This window comes from Ipomoea triloba, chromosome 10, assembly GCF_003576645.1.
Source record: "Ipomoea triloba cultivar NCNSP0323 chromosome 10, ASM357664v1".
Classification (NCBI taxonomy): Eukaryota; Viridiplantae; Streptophyta; class Magnoliopsida; order Solanales; family Convolvulaceae; genus Ipomoea; species Ipomoea triloba.
This window is the reverse complement of record NC_044925.1, coordinates 23598133-23614247: the sequence shown is the minus strand read 5'-3', so window position 1 is coordinate 23614247 and position 16115 is coordinate 23598133. Positions and strand designations below refer to the sequence as shown.

General features: G+C 33.4%; 2 protein-coding genes across 4 annotated transcripts; one reads left to right on the top strand and one right to left on the bottom strand.

The window, feature by feature from the left end:
• The first annotated feature begins 148 nt into the window (after nucleotides 1–148).
• LOC116031374 (ADP-ribosylation factor-related protein 1) lies at nucleotides 149–3799 on the top strand. Of its 3 annotated transcripts, XM_031273559.1 has the most exons (8): nucleotides 149–318; nucleotides 599–652; nucleotides 1000–1113; nucleotides 2152–2292; nucleotides 2668–2776; nucleotides 2906–2967; nucleotides 3221–3324; nucleotides 3443–3799. In XM_031273559.1, the coding sequence occupies exons 3-8, from the start codon at nucleotides 1021–1023 to the stop codon at nucleotides 3540–3542; spliced, it is 609 nt and encodes a 202-aa protein (XP_031129419.1). In that variant the 5' UTR covers nucleotides 149–318; nucleotides 599–652; nucleotides 1000–1020; the 3' UTR covers nucleotides 3543–3799. The 3 variants fall into 3 exon arrangements, with proteins under 3 accessions (XP_031129419.1, XP_031129418.1, XP_031129417.1); XM_031273558.1 differs by lacking the exon at nucleotides 599–652 and having other exon boundaries at nucleotides 149–358; XM_031273557.1 differs by lacking the exon at nucleotides 599–652 and having other exon boundaries at nucleotides 150–318.
• A 389-nt stretch (nucleotides 3800–4188) lies between these two features.
• On the bottom strand, nucleotides 4189–9299 carry LOC116032098 (phosphatase IMPL1, chloroplastic). Its single transcript, XM_031274501.1, has 10 exons — nucleotides 8937–9299; nucleotides 8093–8160; nucleotides 7850–7983; nucleotides 6843–6931; nucleotides 6612–6669; nucleotides 6459–6511; nucleotides 5986–6084; nucleotides 5236–5349; nucleotides 4790–4891; nucleotides 4189–4593 (listed from the first exon to the last, which is right to left on the bottom strand). Exons 1-10 carry the CDS (start codon nucleotides 9228–9230, stop codon nucleotides 4495–4497), a joined length of 1110 nt encoding a protein of 369 aa, XP_031130361.1. The 5' UTR covers nucleotides 9231–9299; the 3' UTR covers nucleotides 4189–4494.
• Nucleotides 9300–16115: the final 6816 nt, after the last annotated feature.

The window sequence follows — 16115 nt, the reverse complement described above, 5'->3', positions numbered from 1 at the left end:
TATAATAATAATCAGTATTTTTTAATATTAAACAATTGTATAATTTTTTTTATTAATAGGTTGGTTAGAAAAAGCATTTATAAAGTTAATAATTAAATTATACGCAAAATTACGAATTCATCTTCTCCACGACTAGACTACACTACACCTATTATTGATCTCCGAAGCCAAAAGAAAATACAAAATCTCCTCCACCTCAGCAGTAAATGCTGAAATCCCAGTAGCCACGGCGTCAATATCAGATTCTGCCGCGAGCCTACGGATCCACCGCCAAAACGCCGGATCCAATCTCGCCGCTTCCACCGTCTCTTCACTCAGGTTCTTTTCAACCCTCCCTCCGATCACCGATAAATTTTCGGTCTGTTCTCTTAAAAATTACTTTTTTTCCTATTTCTTTCCGTCACCATAAATTTTTATTAATTTTTCTTTTAAAATGAAGCATTGAGATTCCCGCAGTTGTGAAAATGACTTTTAATTCTACCTTGGTTTTTGCGCTTGTTTGTGAGCTGAATTTCTGTGATTATTTAGTGATTCCTGTGTAATTGTTGGAGTACTATACAATTAAAGTTTAGTTCTTACAACATCTTTGATCGAATAGGATTAGGTATTACTCAACGGAACCTGGGACGTGTGATTCTAAAAGCTGAGAGAAGTAAATTTATGTCTCTTTAACTGTTTATAATCGAAATTTTGTTTTCATGTTTTGTGCATTTGCAAATCTAAAACCCATTGCTTATCATTTGTCTAAAGCCTGTAGAAATTTTGAGTACCATCTATGAAGTTTGTAATTGATCATTCTGCACATTGACAATTGAGAGAAGCCTTGAAAAGATAAGCTGGTCTTATGTTAGATTAGCTAAAAAAGAAATTGGGCAGTCCAGATATTGATTAATTGCTATTTTATCAAGATTGTGAAAATTCTTTACTTTATGTGATTCACTTGAATATGGAAAAGAAACCCTTTTTGATTTCTAAGCGGTTGCATAAATCCCTTTGCAGGGAAACTAGAAGGACATAGAAATGTTTTCATTGTTTTATGGACTTTGGAAGTACGCCTTCAGTAAGACAGAGTTTCATGTCCTTATTCTGGGGATTGACAAAGCTGGAAAAACGGTATCATGGATATGCAGTTTACTTTCTGATTCCTTTTTGTTAACCTTCTCAATTAGCTGAGATCATTCAGGTTCTTTATTTTAATTTATTATTTTTGTGGTTTATGAATTCTCAGCATCACAATCACCTAGTGTTTAGTTGTATATGATAAAAGGATATGGTTATTTCAGATTTGATAAGTTACATTTCTCCATTCGCTGCTATTGTCTACAAGTCCATTGCTCAAGTCTGTAGGCACTGAACAGTGCAAACTTTTATTTGTCACCATTTCAGTGTTAGTAGAAATTGCACTTATGGTAGAAATGGTTAAATTAGTTCCTTAGTTACAGGGGTGAGCTAAGTCACCCCTAATTATCTACCAGAGTGGCTATTTTGGTCTCTCTTGTCACAACAGTTGTTAATTCTGTCTTAAAATTTACATATTTCTTATTAGCAAATAGCAATGTCAAAAATAAAAGTATGGGTGGCATGGAAATTTAGAATATGCCAAATACTCGTGTGACTGTCTAATTAGGGGTGACATTGGCTCACCTCCGTAATTAAGGTACTAATTTAACCATTCCTATCTATCTTAGGAATAAAAATGCAATTAACCCTAGTTTGTATGAACGCCATCCGTTGGAACTATTTATCTTGGTTTCTAGTCTAGATTTCCTTGGAGAACAGAAAAATAATACTAATAGCATTTCATTAAAAACACCGGAACATTCACCTATAACTAGTCACTGCATTGTCTCAATTTGACAGATATTTCCATCCCCATCCTCCCCCCTGCAGTTCCCTTGATCAATTTGAGCCCTGGGATTGAATGGTGCTCACTGAATCTCAAGTTATTGCCTAGTGCTAATCCTTTGTGGGAGTGGGGGATGGGGTGGGTAAATAATCCCATCCCCCTCCCCAATGCCAAGTGTCCATCTTTATGTTAAATATTACATAAAATGTAAATTTGATTTCTTCTTTGTTACATAAATGATGTGTGTGATGTTGTTTAATAAAATATTTTGATTTTAGCTCACTTCTATGATTTTGTCATTTTAGACATTATTAGAAAAATTGAAGTCACAATTCTCAAACTCAGAAGGCCTTCCACCTGATCGCATTGTTCCAACTGTCGGACTAAATATCGGCCGTGTTGAAGTTTCAAATTCAAAACTTGTATTTTGGGACCTTGGAGGGCAGGTATGTGAAAGAATTTTGGATTATAAATGCACTCATGCATCTTGTATGAACCCATATATAATTAATTCATCATGTTTGTTAGCTATAGTGTAGTCAATAACTTGAGTTGTTGAAGGCAGGCACTGCTATAAGTTCTTTAGCTATTGTTCGTTTTGCTAGCTTTAAACTTTCTGTCTTGGGAAGTTTCCAGTGGAAACCCAGCTGCTCCACCTTTTCTATATGGGACCTAAGTTGATATATAGAGATTATATAGTTCCTGCCCTCATGAGCTATGGCATGTCCATGTAGTGTTTGGATGCATCTGGTTGATGCAGGTTTTCATATGCTTCCTTCTAAGGAATTCTGTACCTAATGTGGATCATTGTGTTCCTTCAGCCTGGTCTTCGCTCAATTTGGGAGAAGTATTATGAGGAGGCACATGCTGTAATGTTTGTAGTTGATGCTGCTTGCCCATCACGTTTTGAAGATGCTAAATCTGCTCTTGGTACCTATTTTAACCCTTATGTTTTGAGGATTTGTGCATTTTGAGTTAATAATTTGTGCTTATCATCAAGAAGTCTTATTCACGGAGAGATGACGTTGAAGGTGCTCTTGATTTGTAAATGATTGACAGAAAAGGTTCTCCGGCATGAGGATCTCCAAGGAGCCCCCCTTTTAATATTAGCAAACAAGCAGGTAATGTTTCTGGTTTCTTTAGGTAGTGTTTTTGTGATCTAGTCGTCATGGAGTATACTGTTTAGGTAAAAACTTTGGTAAAATTCATTTAGATGTTTGCTATGGAATTTCTGATCAAATTATGACAACTTGACTATTTCTGTTATAGGGTTTCACTAACCTCTTTCTGTATATCTACATGCAAGTATTTGGTTGGTGAACTCTGTAACATATGCTAAAGGAAGACCTAAGTTTCTTGAACTTATTGACACAGGATTTGGGCGGATCTGTATCAGCTGAAGAACTTGGCAGGTATCTTGATCTCAAGAAATTGGACGAGAGAGTCTATACATTTCAAGCTGTTTCAGCATATGAAGGGTGAGTGGAAGAACCATTATTTTCTCAATTGTTTTAGAGTAAAGGCGGCTACCATTAGCGGTTAGGGTTTACGCATTGAAGCAAATGACTTACCAGAGAATTTTAAACTTGGGTACAGGGTGGGAATCAAGGAAAGCGTGAACTGGCTTGTAGATGTAATGGAGAGAAGTAAACGAACAGAGGTGTTGAAACTACGTGCAGACTCCCCCAATTTTTGATCGCCGTAGATATAGAAAAGCTACAATTAGTATTCACTGCACTTCATGTTGCTACTTCGTGTAAGTAATCCATTGTTCAATTTGAATTAGTAGCTTATACACATACCTAAACGAGAGTTTGTGAATACTCTCGCTGTACCTGTACTTTGACATTTGCGTTTAAGTTCGCTTCCCAGTCAGCAAAGTGTAAAGGAGAAATCTTTTGTTCATTTCTTTCAAGCTGTGGCTTACAATCCTAACTCATCTAGTTGAACCAAGTCAAATTTTTTTGGTTTTTTCTTTTAAGTTAAATGCTTTGTTCCACTTCAAAAATTCTCTCCTAAACTTTGTCCTTGTTTATAACCATTGGGGGTCATGAATTGGTTGATCTTTTTAACTTGTTATCAAAAATTAAACCATTCAATGAAATAGTGTCATGTTGGAGGGAGATTAGGAGGTTAAAACTTGGAGGGGTGCGTAACATTACTATCTTACTATCTGGTGGAAACTTTCAGTAGGACAGTGGAAGAGTAAATTATAGTAACCCTGCGGCCCATAAGTGAAAGGATAAGTGTCAATTGAAAAATATGTTTTCTCTGGTGTTTATAATTCTTGAAAATTGAGTTTCGAAAATGGAAATAGAAAATTGAAAAATATAAAAAGGAAGTAAACAAACAAGCCAAATTAATTAATTTATTGGGCAGTCATGTAGGGTAGCAGCAGAAAGCAGTATGTTGAGGCTCAACTATTATGAAAGAGCTCTGCTCTCAACCCTAAACCCCATACACATAAAAGCTTAGGGAAGCCATGAAATGTAACAACCCCAACCCCAACCCTCCCTCACTCCCACCTAGACATCTACATCTACAAAGGAAACAGTTATTTAGCAACGACCACACAACACAAGCTGCAGCCGGGCGACTTAACTTGATCGCTAAAATCTTCACAGCATTAAGGTTTAAGAATGAGGTTGTCAAAAATCTGTCTTGTAAGCTTCTGGTTTGTACCACAGCGAGAAATCAACCCCTTTGTTTTTCAACTTCTCGGTTGCAGGACCAATTTTCTCGAGAAGCTGCGTAAGAAAGATGGCAAATGCAGAAACATTGAGTTTTTGGATGAAATAATCAGAGTCTCCTTATCTCAAATAAGAAAGCATTTCTAACACAAGTTAAGACAATGCAGAAACATTCCGTTGGTTCAAAAAATTTTAAGATACGTAACAGACTTTGAAGTTCGAGAACCAAGCAACTGTCAGGGAGAAAACTGACCTTGTCATGAAGCGCACCATTGGATGCCAAGACGGATCTATCAAATACACAATATTTTTCACCATCCGTGCGGGAAACTAAACCCCCAGCCTCTTCAACTATCTGCATGTAATAGAAGCACCATATACATTGAAAACTAAGAATTTCTAAGAAAATGGTAGGTTGTCCTTGCAAAAAAATAGGGGAAAAAATGATGCTTTACACTTTTACTAATTAATAGCTTCTATATATTCTTTTTATATTTTAAGTTTCTGGGTACACGAGCAAAGCATATATGAAGTCGTATAAGCACTGCAGAAGGATGTGCTAATAAGAGGAAAAAGATTTTATTTTATTTTTTTTTAAAAAAAAAGCAAGATTGAAACATCTTCTGACCATAAAGAGAACTTGCTTCAAGAAACTTCAGTAATGAGCATGTATTTCCAGAAGGGGAGAAGAAGATATACCAGAACTCCGGCTGCATTGTCCCATGGTCTTAGACGGTATTCCCAGTAGGCTTCAACAATTCCCAAAGCAACATGGCAGAAGTCTACTGAAGCAGCGCCAAGCCTTCTCACGCCCTTTACAAGATGGCAAGAAAAACAGAAAGGATGTGAAAACGTGCAAGACCTTAACCCAAGACCATCCCTTTGGTTTGTGAGATTAAGAAATGCTATTAATGCAATCAGTTGGCCATGGAATTCTTCGGCCAAGAACTGTAAAACAAGCTATAGGAATTGTGGTGTAGTGCCTAGCTCTTTTTTTTTTTTTTCGAAGATAACATACAACACACAGATCTTACAGGAATTGCATGCACATCTTATAAAATGAAGAAAACATTCTCCACTAAATATCTTGCCCACAAAAGGTGAAATCCCTCACCCTAGGGCCTCCACATCCCGGCCCGACAGGATTTGTGGAGGTGGTAAATCATAGTAACTCAGCGCTCCCTTAGGTGGGAGGACCAATGCTTGGTCCCCACAAGAAGCCCACCACATTGGGTGTAACTCTCACATTGTGGTTGTCGGGGCACAATCCTGTGTCCTTGCCCACAATCTGCCACCTAGAATTAACTAAGCTACCCGTGTAGGCCACTAAATATCTAATACCACTATACAACTACCATACGAAAAAATGAAAAAGAAAGGAAAATTGGAGTGGAGATAATAATTCAAAAGAAGAGAGAGAGAGAGAGAGAGATGGGAGAAAGTTGCTACCCTGCTTATGCCAGTAAATTCCTTGAATAATTCCATATTCGTAGCCCAGGAATCATCACGATCATACCCATATCCCGTCACTAGGAGAGATTGCTCCACCTACAAATCGAAGAATTGGGGAAATTGATTGTTAGAGGCAAATTTCAATATGAGTAATTTATTCTTAGCCATGCATAATTCTACATGCATACATAGGAAGCAGCAGATGATGGTCATAAAGGAGAGAAGCTACTAAACCATTTGTCCATAAAACATATGCACGTGCATGTAAAATACTCGACGGCAATGGCACAAATAAAGTTTAAAAGTAGCTTCCAATAAGAAAACTAAAACTTAGTTGAATGAATGTAATAAGAAAACTAAGCTCGTCCAAAGCCTCATGCGAGATTAACCAATGTAATAGAATTGAATGGAAAAACAAATCTTTCTCCTCAATCCTAACTTGAACGGGATTAATATTAGAGTTCGCTCACCTTATCAGTGTCAGTGACACTTAACTTTTGACCATTAGCATATGCACCTTTGCCTATACAAATTTGATAAGCTCTTGCTCACATATATATATCATTGAAATAACCAAATATATAAATAGCAAATAATAATTTCAAAAACTGAAGTATTCTTACCAACAGCTGCAGTATATGTTCGAGTGCTCCAGCACATAGGGCCACCCACAAACTCTACCTAAGAAGCAATAAAATAAGGGATTCAGATGTCATTTTCTAAGACTATAACCTAGAGAGAATGTTTTTCCATCAATAATTTTTGGGATGTCACCAAAAGATATGATAACTATTATTTACATTTCACTAAATGTATATAATTCAAAAATCGATCAAATTTATTTTAATAGTTACCACAGTCGATGCAGCTGGCTTTCCTCTGAAAAGAATTGCCACAGAAACAGCAAAGCTCGCATAGCTATGTGTAAAGTTTGTTGTCCCATCTGCATTACAAATTTATGTTAGGAAATTGCAACAATATAACTTAGTGTGTAGATCGCCTTCAGTGCATCCTACGTGGCTTCGAATCAAATGAATTAAAACTTTAGTAAAACAATTATTTGAGTGAAATTAACTCTAAAAAAAAAAAGGATGCCCTTTTAAATAAAAACAAAAGAATTTCATTCAAATCAAAACAGATTTCTTAGAAGCAACATGAGGTGCTATAAGAAGGGTATGGCAAGATGTATGCGAGCCTCATAGTAGAAAGAAGTTAATTGAAGTATTAATGCAAAAGGATATATTCTCTTTATGCCCCAATTAAAAGTGGAAAAAAGAAATTGACTGTAATTCTCAATTCTCATTATCTTAAGTAAAGAATTAGAGCCTCTCTCAACTCATCCCCTACCCTAAAAAGTATTCTCTTGGGGGCAACCCCAACCAAGTTGGTCGGGCTATTGACTTGGTGACCATAAGCTTACAAGTTCAACTCTAAGCGGGAGCGGCCTATTGGCCTTCTTGGTTTGAACCAGTCAGCTATGGGCAACCTAGACTAGTTTATCTCCTTGTGGTACTTTGCCGGCTAGGATCACAAGACAGTGTTTACCCGATTCACACTCTCAACCTCTCAAGTAGTGGCTGCGGGTTTCCCTCGTCACCCCAAAAAAGTATCCTCACCAAACATAGTCGGTTTTTGCATTAGACTGTTTAGACATGCCAACACAAAATCATTCAGGTAATGTAAATTAAGCAACAGAGAGATAAAAAGTCCCAACTGCACACAAAAGGGCAGCCGGGCACACAAAGATCCCAATATGTATGAGTTTTGGGGGTGGTCTAGTTAATACAACCTACCCAATGCCCATAAAACATGAGAAAAATGAGATGAGACTTAAACAAAATAAAGAACCTGTAGGCCTAACCTAAAGGGTCAATGCACCAAAGATAGTCAGAAGATGGATCCCCAGTAAATCCTCCTTCCTCTCCAAGAACTAGGTGATCTGGGAAATTCTTTCTAACAACATCCAGAATAGCAAGTTCACTCTTTTTATCAGTGCTGAAATGAATTTAAACTTTAAATATCACCAATAAGAAACATAGTGTAAACCAATAATTGTAAGGAGGGAAAAAGAAACCATTAAAAGACAAGCAACTAAAGATCTTACTCAGTTACTAGGTCAGTGAATCCTTTATAGTTAATGTTTCTAGGTTTATTGACAGCATCCATTACAACCTAAAACAAAATGAAATAGGAATGTTAGAGCAAGTAAAGGATTTAGGAACTTTTCATCAACAGATCTACACCAGATGGATAATGCAAAATGGAAGAATGCCAAAGGCAGTGCTTTGTTACTTAAGAAAACAAAAAAGATGGTGAGTATGGAAACTGCATGGATATGATAAGCAGAACAATGCCTGATAAAAACAAAATTGTAACTGGATGAGCATCTGAGAATTGAAGAGGGAATTCAAACAAGAAACGAAAGAAACCAATAATATGTTGAGAATGAATCATGATCTGCAAGTTAAATTTATCAGAACAAAACTTGACACTACTTAATACTTATACATACAGAGAGCCCTGGGAACAGCTACAATAGTTCATAGTTTCGCCCTATTTTGTCTTGCATCAGAACAGGCAAAGATCAGCACTCTTATTAAGGTCTTACATTGGCAAACTATTTTTCATTTCCCACATTACCACACAAAACTACTCATCTCTCTCTCTTAATCAGTAGACATTAGTTCTGATAATAACATACATGCAAGCAGATTTTTATTAACTTTCTACAGCACTTAATCAGGTATGGCATAAATTCTTGGCTACACAGCTCTTCCTTTGTTTCTGCTAATTCAATTTTCCTCTGTATCAAAAAGGAAGAGAGCAATCTACTTTCACTAGAGCAACCAACAAGAATCAGTTTAATGCAAGAATTACGGTTGAAAACCGAAAATCTCATGGTTAGTAAATAAAATTAAAGAAAAGAAAAAAAAAAAAAAAAAAAAAACCTCAGCGCCAGTCTTGGCAGCTGCTTGAACAATTTCGAGAAGCTGATCGGAAGGGATGGAGCCAGTGGAATCAGCCCCTATCCTCAAGTACTCTTTCTTGCTTTCAACCTCAGACATCACAGCTTTAGCGCAAATACTTCTTCTGAGGGACAGAATCCTGTCAAACCCATACCTTAAAGGCTGCAAATTTGCGTTCAAGAAGGGGAAATTTGAGCGATTACACGGCAGAATCGTGATGGGTCTGTGAGAAAATCTCAAGGGGGACATTGCAGTTGACAGAAGACGTTCTCCCATTTCGTAAAGAATTCAGAAATCTCTTTCTATCTCTTTATCTTTCTCCCTCCCTCAGTCCCTCCCCTCCACTCTCTGAGGAACACTTATGTTTCGCAATGCCTCTGCTTTATAATAACGTTGTTAACTTGTTCGACAAAGGTGGGGAAATTATTGTGTGGGTCAGGGGGTACCGAATCATACATCATTGTTGCTGAAACCAGGGCACTCCTTTACAATGAACAAATTAGAAGAACTTCAATGAACACTCCACTCATTCACAATGAACTAATTAGAAGAACAGCGATTAACATTCCACTCATTTACAATCAACATTCATCAAAAGTCACTTCACTTGGTTTTGCTAATAGGTTTTTTGAGTACTACTGACTCTGTTACAATGTAGTATATGTTCATAGCTACTTTCTGAACCTACTGAAGCACAATGAGTCAACAGTTGCCTCCACTGAGGCTCGATAAGATACTTATATATCAATTAATATCACACTTCAAATGCACATCGACAATAAGATACTAAATCTAACTTTTCAAATTATTGCCCAACATAACTCTGAGTGAAATGATACAATAATAAGTCTATAGAATAATTATATTTACATTTAAATATATTAGTGAAAAAAAAAAAGAAAGAAGCATTTTAGTGCCTAATTGTAATCAAGGTGTAAATTTAGTCATTTAATTATTTAAAATGTAAATTTAGTTCCTCTGTTATCAAAATAGTAGATTTAGTTGCTAAGGACTACATCTGCCACCAACATGCTATTTAATAAAGTGATTAACTTGAATAAGAATCTTACGGCTACAAAAATACAATTTTATTTTGTCCGTTATAATTTGATACTAGCGTTTGGATTAAAAAAAATTACTTATTCCGTATACTTACATAATAACCAACTTCACGTTCCAATGTACATTCATAACAAGATACTGAATTTTGAAATTCCAGGCCATAGAAAAATTATAATTACATTAAAATACAATATCATCATAATTGCGTTGAATTTACCAATTTTTTTATTTTAAGAGTGATTTTTTAGTTAAATTGCAATAAATTCTCAACTAGATAATGTTTGATAAAATAAGACATGCATTAAAAAAGAAAAGAAAATAAACATAAAGGAGACAAATTGAAAGTGGACCAATGAAGGCATTCACAAAGAGAGAATTATCTCCTCTATTTTTAGAATTAGGGAGGACTATACAATGCAGTGGCTGCAGATCAACGCACACCCAATTCCAAACATTTCTAAGCTTCTATGTTTGATCACCATAACCCTACAAACCATATCCAAACACGTGTCCATCCTATGCTTAACTCTCATCATTTTTATGCATTAAATAAATAAATAAATAAATAAATAATACTAATATATGTATACACACACACATAATATTTGTTATTTATATTTATTATTATTGTGATTCATACCTTTTTCTCTTTTCTTTTCAACCTACAACTAGAATTATGCAATATCAACTAGATTTGATTGTTTTTTTCTTGTATGGTAGTATATTTTTCTCCTAAATTTATAAGTTCAAAAGAAACCAACAAATAAAAAAAAATTTATTATTATTATTATTACCCCACTAGAAGGTGAACGTTATGAGGTGAATTCAATCAGAATCATAACATAGCATTTTTTTAAACTAAGAATATGTTCGATTTGAAATATTTTAAAGAAGATTTGCTATATTTTCTTACTAAAATAATTACATAATAATCTTCATTATGTGATGTGTCATTTTATTTATAAACCTTAAAAATTACATTTTTTTTATTGCTATCGACTACTTATGAATTAGTTGACCACATATTTAATTAATTAAAAAGTGTACGTACTAATTAAATGGAAAAATAAATTAATACAATAATAGCACACCACATAGTACAAATTATTGACCCATTTTTTTTTTTTTGGGTAGTGAAATGTAGTTTTACTCTTTGCAAGGTTATATACAATAATTATGATTCTAAATTAGAGTATTGTTTCAAACTTCTAATTATTTTTTTGGGGTGTATATAAGCTTTTCACCGTCAAATACAATGACTAATTCTCTTGATGAATTGTAGGCACCTCTTTAGGTGCGACAACTGTCATGAAGATTTAAGGCTCCTCTTTAGGTGCGACAACTGTCATGAAGATTTAAGGCTCAAATTTTTACGTAGTAATTATTAACTAACCATAAATATAACTTTGTGTGGTTTACTTGTCTTGTGTTTTACAGGCTTACAACATATTGCATAATATATAGTGGAATTTACTAATTACACACTTTGAATTAGTGATGCCCATTTTCTTAATCACAAAATGAAAAATTATATCTTTCCAAAAAAAAAATAATAATTTATAGTAATCGATTTAATTAGAAGGAAAGAATATGAGTGGAATTCGTGAGTTCAAAATATTTGAAGGAAATATCATTAACACTTTTTTGTCTTGTCTTTTGATATTTCCATATTCTGCGGTCAAAGAATTGCATGCGACGTGTAGCATTCTCGTTAAGGAAAACTTTTTTAGGTTCATTTTATTTCCCGCTAAAGTAAACTTTACGATTGCCTTTTCTAAGAAAAAAATTATGTATATTTAATTATTAAATAAGTTTAATTTAATTTAATCTATAATGTCATCGATTAGTTCATTAGCAAGTAGTACCAGATGTAAATATTATTATAAAGTAAATTTAGAAAGAAAAATACACTTTTCTTTAGTGATTTTAAATTCAAACATAAAAATTATATTTTAAAAAGAATTTTACTAGGGAGATTTTCAAATTATACTCCATAATGTGGCAAACATGGATATAACATTTTCATCTTGTGGGTCCAGAAAAAGTTGTCTACATTTGAGAGAGAGAGAGTAAAAATTGAGAATACAAGTAATATTTTTTCTTTAAAAAAAACATAATAGTAAAAAAGTCAAAGCTGAAATAATAACAGTTTTTCAAGTGGATGTTCTAAAAAAAGAACTAAAAGTGGACTACTATTATAAGAGATTTCTATAATGTTAAATGGAAAAATTGTAATTTATGCCCCTCCATAATATGCCAATTATCAATGTCACCCATGAATTATTAGTGGTGTAAATGTTATCTTTCAATTTTCAAAAACGGTACATATAATGCCCCTCTCGTGGTGTAAATATTGCCCCTCCTGTTGGTACGGGAGGGGCAATATATTACCGTTTTTGAAAATTGAGGGGCAACATTTATACCACTAATAATTCAGGTGTGACATTGATAATTGACATATTATGGAGGGGCATAAATTACAATTTTTCCTATGTTAAATAATATTTTTGAAAACAAAGTAATAGTTTTAATTTTACTATTAAAAAAAAAAAACCAACTGCACTAGAAAAATCATCCCACAAAGTCAGGTAAATTGTACTAGAAAAATCGTATGCGACGAGTTTGATTGAGAAAGTGTTGGGAAAACTCAAACTCGTGACATTCTGGTACGATAATTATGCTCCATCACTCTGTTATCCATTTCGGAACTTTTTTTCTTTTTAAAATCTATAGTTCCATGACATTATACTTATTATTATTATTATTATTATTATTATTATTATTATTATTATTATTATCTATAATACTGTAAAACTGTAAAAGGTCTCGTGTGCAAGTATCTTTTTCGTGACTGTGCAGAATATGTTGTCTTATTCATTGGTTTAAAAGAGACATGTGATTGCTGATTAAAATTATGGAAGTAGAAGTACAATGACATAATTATAATTGGGCTCTTTTTCATATTTGTAGGTACACGTGTCTAGTGAGGATCATTGGTAGTTATTCCTTAGCATAAAATACAGGGGAAGAACATGACGTGTTTGGTGGATGAATGCTGTAGTCGAGATTAATGAATTGAAGATGACAGAACTTGAATTATTGATTTTGGTGAGATGTGACATTTTACTCCTTCAGTATACAAATGAGAACATGGGGCTCCTCTCACTTCTCCCCCACATTGCTGCATTTGTAAATTGTATATATATATATATATATATATATATATATATACTAAAATGCATGTAATTTTCTTCACAAATAATCCCGCAATCATACAAAACACCTTGTGATCGAGCGGGATAGCTGTGACTTCTCAATAGGAATATTGCCGTATTGACTCTTTGTGTTTCAGTAAATTCAAAAAAGTATGTATGAACAGATACTACCCTCGCTTCAGTAGATTCAGAAAAGTGTGTATGAACAGATATTACTGCGGAAGTTCTTCATTTACCTCTTTCACTCTTTCCTTCTCATTGTCCATTTCAAGAAACAAGAAGAAAATTTAATGGGATTTTTTTTTCCTCATCAATCCTTCATGGTTTGAAACTTATTTCAATATACAAACAAAGTAATTAGATTCTGGATAATAAAGTTTAAAACCCACAAATCGCCTCCTAAATGTCTTTAGTCGTTTTGTAATACATAAATTTAACTTGCGGATAAGTAATTATTTCACTCAAGAAGAAAATACTCCGTAATAGCTTTGATTTATTGGATCTCACTCCACTTAGTCCTAAAAGCTAAGTTCGGTACCACCTTTTTTGGATGGCCCAGTTATTAGTGTGACTCAGGTTATATTTTGGAAGATGCTCTTAAAGTTGAAACATTGAGAACATGGTAGTGTCATACGCAAAGATTTAGATATAAAAATAATAATGTAGGTACATAAAATGAGTTTTTTTTTTTTGGAAGGAATAGGAGTTAATTTCAAGAATGATTTATAGATTATTGATATTTATAACTTTTTATTATCGACTTTCAATTAGATCATAAATGATTTTTTTTACTATTGACATTTACAAAATATGATCCTCAACTTTTAATTTGACTATAAATGATCTCTTGATTATTTATTTTGTTTCAAATTTTGTCCTTCATTTAAATATTTATTTAATACATTGGATTCATCATTAGTGAGAATGTGCCCCTTTCTCATATATGGGGTGTGGGTACATATTTTGGGCTAACAGCCCTACAAAGAATAAGAATCTTAGACTACCTCATATTAGGAGTTGTTATTATTTTAGAAATGGGGGAGCCAATCCATTTTTTATATTATAAGTAGTGAGCCTAATCCTATCATAGTACAAAATAAGCCCAGTTCTCCTGATCTACTATGTGCTAGATCTCTCTTGCTGGGCTTCACAGGTCTAATTGTTTTCCTAGGCTAGTCTCCGCGGTCTAGGTCTCGGTGGTTGACCGGCCAGCCCAATTGCCTTGGGTGGTCTGATAAGTTTATTAATAAGAGAACTGAATTTGAAATAAAATCAATAGTCAATGGATTATTTATGGTCAAATTAAAAGTTAATAAAAATTAATAATCAAAGGATCATTTGTGGTAAATTAAAAGTCAAGGATAAAAATTTGTAAATGTTAAAAGTTAAGGACCATTTATAGATTTAACTCACATAAAAATAACACTAGCAACAATAAATTTATATATTTATAGTAGTGCATTTATGTACCTACAATAGTAAATTTAGTACCTATCAATTTATTTTAAAAAATTGATTAAAAGAAATTCAATATGAGTGTTGTTTAAAAGATTTTAATAATATATCTTTTATACATTAATTGTATTTATTAAAAAGAAAAAAGAAAAAAAGTAAATGACAGCCTATTTTTATATATTCAGAAATTTTAGTTGCCATTATTTTTACTTAAGGTGTGTTTGGTTGCCAAGTTTAGTTATCAGAAATGTGTATCAAAGTCATTGTTATTGTTTAGTTGACAGGTTTTTAAAACACTATTATGGGTTTTGATTATCGCCTTAATTGCAAAACTCATTCGAGAAAATATCATTTTTAGTCCCTCAACTATAATACATGTATCAATTTTGGTCATTGACTATTAAAAATTTCAAATTAGGTCCATAACTATTCAATTTGTATCACTTTTGGTCCTTGACTATTAACATTTTCAAATAAGGTGCATGACTATTCATTTTGTATCACATTTGGTCCTGCCGTTAAATTTTCCGGCCAAATTTTTAGCGAAGCCATCGGGGGTGACCGGCGTTTTCTATTTTTATTATTATTATTATTTTTTATTTTTATGTTTTTTTATTTAAAAGTTACGGAGTATTAAAATAATTTTTAAAATAAAAATTAAATAAATTAGTCGGTCATCGGTGACTTCGCCGGAAAATTTAACAGCCAAATTAAGATATATATAAAGATATCTTAATACCTTTATGTCTATATACACACGTGTGTGATTTGAGTCATTTGATTATCTTCTTTAACAAACTAATTGATTATGTATTGAAAGATGTGACTATTTTGCTCTTCAGATTCCTCAATCATCATAAATAAAGCAGGTCATATAATGCGACCAAGAAGATGTGCATCAAATGTAATAAAAATATTTATAGATCTAATAAAATGTGAAAATGGTTTAATAGTGGTGAGATAAAAAAATTAAAAAAATTCAAAATTTTAGTTAATGTAGCATTGTTATGGTAGTAAACTATATGCCATTGCCAATGATCCTTGTGGTCTAGTGACACAAAGTGGCTCTCCCATATAAGAGGTTATGAGTTTAAGTCTCAGTGCTAATTTGATATTTAGAGAAAATTAGGCTTAATTAGATGCACATTATTATGTTAATTGAAGTTAGAGTTTACATGTTTACATGCTTTAGTTATGCACATTATATATATGTATTACTTACAAGCTAGTTTTGATGTTTGTATACTTTATGTACAATATGCTTAGGCATCATCATCTTTTTGCCAAAAACCAATAAAAGGTTAAGTTTCATCCACAACCTCATTAGGGTTAGCACATTTAATTGATTGAATTTCCTCATTTCCATATGATGAACCCCTTTATAAACTCAACATATGAAAAGAGTAGACTAACCTTTTGGGCGATGACG

What these genes read in the sequence shown, in the direction of transcription:
- LOC116031374 (XM_031273559.1), top strand. Translation starts at nt 1,021, where the DNA reads ATGTTTTCATTGTTTTATGGACTTTGGAAGTACGCCTTCAGTAAGACA. An exon ending in TTGACAAAGCTGGAAAAACG is followed by an intron (nt 1,114 to 2,151) that starts GTATCATGGATA and finishes TTGTCATTTTAG; the next exon opens with ACATTATTAGAAAAATTGAA. An exon ending in TTTGGGACCTTGGAGGGCAG is followed by an intron (nt 2,293 to 2,667) that starts GTATGTGAAAGA and finishes GTGTTCCTTCAG; the next exon opens with CCTGGTCTTCGCTCAATTTG.
- LOC116032098 (XM_031274501.1), bottom strand. Translation starts at nt 9,230, where the DNA reads ATGGGAGAACGTCTTCTGTCAACTGCAATGTCCCCCTTGAGATTTTCT. An exon ending in CTGCCAAGACTGGCGCTGAG is followed by an intron (nt 8,161 to 8,936) that starts GTTTTTTTTTTT and finishes ATTTTGTTTTAG; the next exon opens with GTTGTAATGGATGCTGTCAA. An exon ending in AGCCAGCTGCATCGACTGTG is followed by an intron (nt 6,670 to 6,842) that starts GTAACTATTAAA and finishes ATTGCTTCTTAG; the next exon opens with GTAGAGTTTGTGGGTGGCCC.